Source organism: Eucyclogobius newberryi, unplaced genomic scaffold, assembly GCF_026437365.1.
Source record: "Eucyclogobius newberryi isolate DKJ021-1_F unplaced genomic scaffold, fEucNew1.0.hap1 SCAF_3, whole genome shotgun sequence".
Classification (NCBI taxonomy): domain Eukaryota; kingdom Metazoa; phylum Chordata; class Actinopteri; order Gobiiformes; family Gobiidae; genus Eucyclogobius; species Eucyclogobius newberryi.
This window is the reverse complement of record NW_027315945.1, coordinates 22,341,866-22,350,315: the sequence shown is the minus strand read 5'-3', so window position 1 is coordinate 22,350,315 and position 8,450 is coordinate 22,341,866. Positions and strand designations below refer to the sequence as shown.

The 8,450-nt window shown below is 40.8% G+C and overlaps 2 protein-coding genes across 3 annotated transcripts; one reads left to right on the top strand and one right to left on the bottom strand.

The window, feature by feature from the left end:
• Positions 1-2,659: 2,659 nt before the first annotated feature.
• Positions 2,660-4,999, top strand: echdc1 (enoyl CoA hydratase domain containing 1). Its single transcript, XM_072461244.1, has 6 exons — positions 2,660-2,753; positions 3,297-3,472; positions 3,545-3,687; positions 3,771-3,823; positions 3,889-3,969; positions 4,147-4,999. Exons 1-6 carry the CDS (start codon positions 2,692-2,694, stop codon positions 4,553-4,555), a joined length of 924 nt encoding a protein of 307 aa, XP_072317345.1. The 5' UTR covers positions 2,660-2,691; the 3' UTR covers positions 4,556-4,999.
• A 974-nt stretch (positions 5,000-5,973) lies between these two features.
• On the bottom strand, positions 5,974-8,229 carry LOC140374096 (E3 ubiquitin-protein ligase rnf146-like). Of its 2 annotated transcripts, none has more exons than XR_011929062.1 (3): positions 8,211-8,229; positions 6,724-8,123; positions 5,974-6,666 (listed from the first exon to the last, which is right to left on the bottom strand). XR_011929062.1 is itself a non-coding variant. In XM_072460880.1 (3 exons), the coding sequence occupies exons 2-3, from the start codon at positions 8,109-8,111 to the stop codon at positions 6,996-6,998; spliced, it is 1,041 nt and encodes a 346-aa protein (XP_072316981.1). In that variant the 5' UTR covers positions 8,112-8,123; positions 8,211-8,229; the 3' UTR covers positions 5,974-6,995. The 2 variants fall into 2 exon arrangements, 1 of the variants encoding a protein (XP_072316981.1); XM_072460880.1 differs by having other exon boundaries at positions 5,974-7,978; positions 8,054-8,123.
• Positions 8,230-8,450: the final 221 nt, after the last annotated feature.

Below are 8,450 nucleotides of genomic sequence, written 5' to 3'. Positions count from 1 at the left end.
CCCCAGGTCAGAGTGACACTCAGACACAGCTGAGTAAGCTGTGTGTACTGTATGGAGAGGAATAACCTGCTGCCTGTCTGAAATAACTGCACTGTCCCATTGACCTCACTGGATTCCTCACTTTTAAATAGACTGCAGAGGCTCAGCTCACATAAGTCTGTCACCTACCACATTGTTTCCAGACGCATGGACGAAAGAGCACTTCACACAGAAAAACAATCATCAGATAAAATATTACGTGCCCAGTGCAGTGTGATGTCAAATCAACATCAAATAATGTAACGCACATAGAAATGAAGAACAACAGTCTCCACACCTATGCCAAGGTTATAGTGCTATCAAGCTACTTTTAGGATGTATCAAAGGTATACATGTCGTTACAATTAACTGAGCCACAACTTAAAAAGTTGGACATACTTGAAGTGGCTCAATTTATCATGTTTTCATGTATTTTAAAAGCAAAAATTATAATGTTCAATATGGCCTCCTCTCACCTATGTAGGCCTCATTAGAATAAATGATGCCTGTATTGGTTTTACTTTTATAATCTTGATGCAAACCCTGAAGGTCCCAAGCAACAAGGCAGTGAAATATTTTGAGTTGGACGTTTGTTTTCTCAGAGATGTACATGGCTGTGAATATAGGATGTGTGGAGAGCACTGAAGGATTTATGCTCCCACAGCCACAGAGCAGCCCACAGGTCAGGACAGACACCAAGATGGAAAAGTGGCCCCTAAGTCGTTTTCAGCATGTTGGCCACCACCAGGAAGCGCCTCTGAATGATAACCAGTGTAAACCACTGTCTTTTTAGTGGTTTAATGACTATTCAAGCAAACAAATTGAAACAACAATCACATCAGATCTATTACATACATCCTGTACATATAAAGTAGTGTGTGGATGTTCCACACTGATAAAAGCCCAGTAGGCCACTACATCAGTATTACTACCATAAATACAAACTCAATCCATAGAGAGATTCTGTGCGTGTATGGAACAAATAATCATGTTGGGTACTCTTCATAATTAAATGGGCTATTTACATTATTCCTGAAGTCCACCGGACGTAATCCTCTTTCCTGTTGTATTACAGGGCTGCCGACCTTGAGGGAAATTTAGTTCTACACAGAATAAAATGTTGTTTTTGGGCCGCCCAGGGAATCGGTGCATTGTTGACTTGTTGGTCAAGTGAACATTGGACATTTTACACAAATCAATTGCATATTTTAGCGGCAAGACTTTTCTCGGAGTTGCGGGGTGGGCGGGGCTGGATTATAATGACATATAATGGAGAATGTCTCAATTTCCTCATATGCACCTTGTCATTTTAAATTGGCTGTAGTTTTTTAACTTTAATAAATAAAGTTAGTTTTATGATTATGTTACGATTGTTTAGTCAATTCATTTAGTTTTAGTTAGACGTGCTAATCTGAGTTACTTTGTAGGGAATGAGGTTGTTGTTGTTGTTGTTGTTGTTGTTGTTGTTGTTGTTTTATGGTGGTTGGCATCCAAACGATACATTACCACCAGACTTTATTCTTTAGACTTCATTTCGTTGTTGTTGTTGTTGTTGTTGTTTTATGGCGGTTGGCATCCGAGTGTTGCATTACCGCCAGACTTTATTCCTTAGACTGTTGTAGTTGTTGTTGTTGTTGTTGTTGTTGTTGTTGTTGTTGTTGTTGCTTAATTCCATGGCTGACCCTTCTTCATCTTCCTCTCCTTCTTTGGTGTTCGGTGCTTCCGCCGTACAGCTTTATTCTTTGGGCTTGATTCTTTAGGCTTTGATATTTCCACTGATGTTGTTGCTTGGCAGCCGTGCATCTACGGGACTGGGCGAGGACAGGAGACCACCCCCACCTCCAGATCTTCACTCTGATCACTCTGACTCCCCAAAAGTAGACCTCCGTCACTCCGACTCCCATTTAGCCTGTTTTCTATTTCTGCCCAATCAAGCTCTGAAGCCTTGTCTGCCGTTTGAACAGGAGGGAGAAACCATCTGCTAATAAAAGGAGGGTTTTCTTGGGGTGACTGTTTATTGTTATTTTCTTTCAATATGTAGTTGCATTTAAAAATACACCCGGGGATAAACTAGCCACTGTTTTTCTGGATGCTATGTGTAGGCCTATATCGATTGTAAAGCGCACAAGCCAGTGTTATTTATTTGGATCATTATATGTCTGCACATTTGTAAAAATATTTTCTGGCCTCCAAACATCTAGTGAGAATGCATTACTGTCTGTGCAATACCAGAGTTTAGTCAAAATGTCTATTATTGTGTAAGATTAACATTTGCACAGTACATTTCACGTTAACCTCGATTATGTACTCTTGTGTGTTTTGGCGCCCTCTTGTGAGTGATACATGCTACTGCGTAATATACTCTCAGCTTTGCCCTTGTTTCTGGTGGGAATGATTTCATAGTGGCACACCGGCTCTGTGGTGGATTGAGGTTGAGTGTCATTTTTTTTTAAAACAATTGTTTTGAACATTTTTACCCAACATAATATTGTTTACGCACCATATGCTACAGTTTGTCTTTGGCTATCAATCATTAGGCTATGTAGGTCTATCAAGCCTAAAACGTCAGGCTAAAACGTGCTGTCTTTTATCTAGAGGATCAATAAAGATGTGCATGTCTTTGTAAGCTTTCTGAGTGATGTGTGTCCCTAATGTCCTTGCAGAAGCAGCAGGATGGTTGTTTGTGCGGTGAGGCTGCTACTGAGGAGCTGCAGTGCCACTGGAGCCAGGGCCAGGTAAAGACTTCATTACAGCGGTGTGAATATCAACACACTCACGTTAATCAACAGCATTTATTTATTTGATGGGGATCAAGTAGAGGTGGGCAATATGTCAAAATTTAGATAATTTGTGTTGTTTTGAAGACATGTAAAATGTGAATATCGAGTATATTGAAAAAATGCTTTTTATTGTTTTATTTTTCAAACCGAATTAAAATAAGATGATAACTTTAAAATATTGTTTTAACATATTTCTGATGGAATTACTTTATATCGTCCGACTATTGTTTCCGGGATACTAAAAAAAAATCAAGATAAAAACAAAATCAAAATTATTATAAGTTGATGTTATTTCCAACTTAATAACACACTCGTTCCCTTGTGTTGTTTGATGACAAGGGAACATGCCACCACAAAACCCCTTTCTAGTTCGCTTACCTTTTGCTTGACAAAGTAACCACTGGCCAAGACCATGAGTATCCTGTTAGCATTCAGTGTCTCTAAGCTGGTGTGTTTCATCCATACACACACTCCATATAATGTGTGATCCACATCCAGACTATTCCAAAGACAGAGCAGTGGATGGGTTTATTCCAGCTCACATGGCTTTAACCCAGACGAGGTCAGAGAGAAGCTGCTGGCCTTTCCTGGGGGCTCTGTTGATCTGAACAAACAAGACTCTGGGATCGCTGTATTAACAGTTAACAACCCATCAAGGATGAATGCTTTCTCTGGTAATATTAAGTGACATGGAAGTGTTGAAAATATTTTTTTGGGGTTGTAATTGAAGTTAACTTTTGTCTCAGGCAGCATGATGGTGGATCTGGAGGAAGGAGTGGCAGAGCTGGAGAACTGGGCTGACGGCAAAGGCCTCATAGTCCACGGAGCTGCTGGAACCTTTTGCTCTGGGTCAGATTTAAATGTTGTCAGAGCAATATCAAATCCTCAGGTTAAAAATAATACTAAAAATCCTGTTTACACTTGTTAGTGTTTGCAATATATTTTAATTTCTCTCAAATATTTTGTTCTTAGGATGGGATGAAGATGTGTATGTTCATGCAGAACACGCTTACAAGATTACAGAGGTAACAAATAAGTTCCATTCTGGAAAATGGCATGTTTTACTTAATTCATGCATTCCTGAGAGCAGGTTGCCGCTATTCTCCGTTGCTCTTGTGGAAGGAAGGGCTCTAGGAGGAGGAGCAGAGCTTGTGACTGCCTGTGATTTTGTGTAAGGTCTGCAACATACATTTATCAAGCATAAGTATTAATATTGTATCTTTGCGGATGTCGTTTTACTAGCCTTTATTTGACCACCTTATGGTTTTAAAATTGCCAGATCAGTATGAAAGACTCTCCAAGTTATTTTTAATAAAATCTCATGACTCATGTATTTTATCTGCCACAGGCTAATGATTCAAGGCAGTGTTGTCCAGTTTGTCCAGAAGCACATGGGTCTCGTCCCAGGATGGGGCGGTGCTGCTCGACTTGTGCGTATTGTTGGAACTCAATATGCTCTTCAGCTCCTCGGTGGTGCTCTAAAAGTGGATGCTGAACTGGGATTAAAGATTGGTCTTGCAGATGATGTATTTGATGATGCTAAAGACCAAAAGGCTGCGCTACAACAGGCTGAAAACTGGCTAAATTGCTACACTAAAGGTCCCCCAGCTGTAATTCAAGCCGTGAAAAAGGTGATCATATCGGGAAGAGAGCTTCCTCTTTCTGACGCTCTGAGGACTGAGAAAGATTTGTTTGGAACTGTGTGGGGAGGTCCAGCCAATTTGCAGGCCTTGGCCAGTAAATTGAAACATAAATGAAAGGAACCATTTTAAAGATATGGTAGGATGTGCTCACACTGGTTTTAAAATGTGCTGCAGTATAATCACAGCCTAGTCTTCGTCAGTGCCTTAACCTTCAAATTGAGGACACACACGTTTTGCCCATTCTTTGTATTTTGTCAGACCATACCTGAAAGCTCAAAACTTCTGGAATTGATACGCTGAGCTCCAACTACTGACTAATGATTGGAAGCAGATACTGAGATGCATTTGAGTTGAACATGTTGTAGATGCCTGTCTGCCACTTGTGTTCATGGACATTCTTTTGCTTTGCCCTGAATGTTCCACAGTACAGTATTAACGTTGTCTATTTCCATGGAGAAACAGAAAACCGATGACACCACCAGGCCAAGTTACAGTTCAGATCTGTAGAGACAGAGGCGTCTGAAGCGTGTTTTTCAATGTTTTTTTTAAGATTGAAAAACACCTACGGTAATAAATGCAAAATACAGTAGATGAGTGAATGGCCACACTGCAATATTCCTGGCAAAGTAATATGATCTCCATGGAATAAAGGAGGTGGTGTCCCATTCCCAAGATAGTTTCATAGTTACATAATGCACCTTCATATGGGGACTTTTTAATGCTATAAGTGATTTTTTTTCTCTTGTCTTTTGCTTATTTGACAGTTCTATGTAGGTTTCAAGTTCAAAGATAGGTTTTGATTAAACTTGAGTTAATAAATGTTTATTGAATTAACGTTATTTTCATTTTAAAGGATTTTTTTGACCAGAAGGCTTTACTAGACGGGACAATTTTTTTAGTTTGAAATGAGGATGAGAAAAGGGAGGACATGCAGCAAATTGTCAACGCCGGAGTTTGAACTCACTGTGGCCGGCTGCACATGGAGCCTGGCACCTTAACCACTCAACCAGTGGGCCGCAGGACTTAAGTTATGTTCACAATTTTACATTTAGATATTTAATGAAGTTACAGTGAAGGTTTTTCAATCCTTGAGAAGTAAGTTGGACTTGTACTTTCAAAAGAATCCTAGAACTTCTTCCTCCTTATTTCGTTTCTTCAGAAGTCAAATACATGAACGCTGCTGAATGTGATTAAGGAGATTTAATTAATGTTAATTTCAAAACTAACTAAACATTAAACAAAGATTTGCAGCAAGCAACGCATTGGACAGGAATGAGGTTTAATAAGCAAAGATTTTGCTGCAGTTCCACATATTTACTTTTATTATACGTCAAATATGTAACATGCTTCATGTCCAAACGACATCAAGGATTATCTGTTTAATCTCTGTTGTATTGAAAACCGGAGCTGAGAGCAGTTCTTAAGGTCACCATGTTATCTCAAGGTTGTGTGGAGGACAATTGAGAGTAAAATGGATCCAGTTTTCATTTGCTTTCAATTAGACTTTGCAGCAGACAAGAGCATTTACAGGCAACTGTTACACAATTTTATTATTAGTTTGCACTCAAAACATGTAAAACAAAAATAAAAAATAACATTTAACTCTATATGGTTTGCACTGTTCTACAATGAGCAACACTGACAACACAAAAATACAAACAGAACAGCTTACTCAAAATAAAATGAACAAGAATTAAATTGTCCACTCTTGGTCAACCAGAGGTGTTATACAACTATCTTCAAACAGGCACATTCAAAAGTTAACACTTCAATTTAATGCAATTTCACATGGGCAACTTTCAGGGGGCCACACATGCCTCAGTAAAGAATGTCATAAAAGTCATGTTAAAAGGCAAACGTTCACATTCTGTCAGTAATTATGTACCAAGGGAAATATTTCTGACGTTGAAACATAATTGTGTCTAATTTTTTAAAACAGTGAGGCAGAATGAGAATTTAGTCAGATTAAGTTAGTGTAATCTAATAATGTGATAGTGATAAAACCACATCTGAGTAAACCTGAAATGGTACACAAATTTTTCCATTTTCTCCATCAGGTGAGTAAGAACGAACAAAGTAAATCATCTTTGCCGTTACTGTCAGATTTGTGTGTGGTGCTTGCTGAGAGTGCACAACTACTAGGCAGTGTTTCACAAGAAGATGGCGTCTCAATTCTAGTAAGAACATACCGTAATTTATGCAGTTTCTAATTGCGGGTCACACATCTAACTAGTGCCAATTATAATTGAACAACAGGTGGCAAAACTGTAACCCAAAACAACAGGTCAGATAGGAAGGATTGTGCAATTGCCCCGATCATTCATTTGCACCCGCATTGTGAGATGGAAAGAAAAGTATACGAAAGGATCCTTCTCTTTACAACACTTGTATTCATAATGCATCAACCTGCCCTAGTGTTCTGAGTACAGTCAAATCACTGTGGGAGAAAACGTGTGAAATGTAATTTTACAACTTAAGCAATCCACCCACATTAACAGAGCATCAGCAAAATGAAGAATAAATTAACATGAGTGGGACATTTGACAGTCAGTGGTTACACTTCAGTCACTGTACACTGGCCATCAGGCATCCTCGACCTGCGACTGGAAGAGGGAGGAAGTGATGTAGAGTCAGCCCCTGGAGGGACTCTGTCCTCTGGGCTAAGTCTTTGCCTTCTTGGCCTCTCCCAGGATTCCACATGCTCCCCATCCACGCCATCCTCATCTTCCTCCTCATAATCATCGCTCCAGTCTCCGGAGCCCGACTCATCCACAGATGTGTGTGGCTCTGATGATCTGGAGGGCGAGGTCTCGTCGTCCTCCTCTTCCTCTCCTTCTCCAGGCTCTGAGCGCTCCTGTGAAGGTGTTGGTCTGGGGCTGATCTGCAGCTGTGACAGAGCGTCCTCCAGGGGGGGGCTGCTGCTCCCAGGCTGAGCTCTGAAGGATGTGGGGGGTCTCACTGTGAGGGCAAGGGAAGGAGCTGTGAGCGGCTGCTGTGCACCTAATGTAACTGATGTATCTGCCCCATCAGCTGAACTTTCCCTCCCTACTGCTCCAGCTCCCCCAGAACCACTGTCAGTGTCCAAGCGCAGTCCAGCAACACCCTTCTTTGGGATGTCTAAAACGTCCCTTTTCATTTTTCGTCTACGACCATGCTCGTTGCGTCGATACTGCACCATATTCTCCAAGTCGGCTACATACAAGAAGCCAGCTATGAGCATCTCAGCTGTTTTCTTGCCCTTTGAAAAAGCGTCCTCCAGCTCGCGGCTGGTTCGCTCATCATATTGCCACCATCCATTTCGTCCCTCATAGTACCAGGCATGGTCATTTGCAGCTCCGCCCCTGCCCCCCGCAGACGCCTTTAGCTCCTCTGGAGAGAGCAGAGTCGGCCTTTCCAGAAAGTCATCAGGTACTTCCTGTCGGCAGAGGGCACATCGCTTGCTCTGCCATGACGCTCCTTTCACACACAGAAAGCAGAAGACATGGTGGCACGGCAACTGGACCGGGTGTATGCAGGTCTGCAGACAGATGGCACACTCTGGTACAGGAAGGGAGGCAGTTGGATTACTGGAGCCAGAGAGTGGAGACTCTGCATTGTTTCCACTTCCACTACCTTTTTTACTGGATGGCAGTGAACTCACAGAGTGATCAACTTCACTGCAACTAGCCATCCTCAAGAAATACTGTTGAAACAAAGAATTAGATTTCATATTTAACATTTGAATGCAGATGTTATGTTTAATATTGAAGAAATTGATGCAGTTACTTACTGAAGCTCTCTTAATAATGTTGTATCATGTGTGTTTCTGATTAAATCGGGACATGCCACTGTTGAGATGGAAGACATTTTTAATGGCACTAAAATGTACAAATGGCTGAAGCAGTAACCTTATATGGCAAAGCTATGGTTTAACTGTTAATAATAAGTTAAAAGAAAATCCGTGACAAACACGCAGTTATTTCGCCAGCATCAGACGAAGTTCAGTTCAGAAAACTGTATTTATCCTAAA

Coding starts and splice junctions, on each gene's coding strand:
- echdc1 (XM_072461244.1), top strand. CDS start 2,692: ATGGTTGTTTGTGCGGTGAGGCTGCTACTGAGGAGCTGCAGTGCCACT. Junction 3,688..3,770: donor GAGCAATATCAAATCCTCAG/GTTAAAAATAAT, acceptor TTTTGTTCTTAG/GATGGGATGAAGATGTGTAT. Junction 3,824..3,888: donor ACGCTTACAAGATTACAGAG/GTAACAAATAAG, acceptor TCCTGAGAGCAG/GTTGCCGCTATTCTCCGTTG.
- LOC140374096 (XM_072460880.1), bottom strand. CDS start 8,111: ATGGCTAGTTGCAGTGAAGTTGATCACTCTGTGAGTTCACTGCCATCC. Junction 7,979..8,053: donor ACTGCCATCCAGTAAAAAAG/GTAGTGGAAGTG, acceptor TTCCTGTACCAG/AGTGTGCCATCTGTCTGCAG.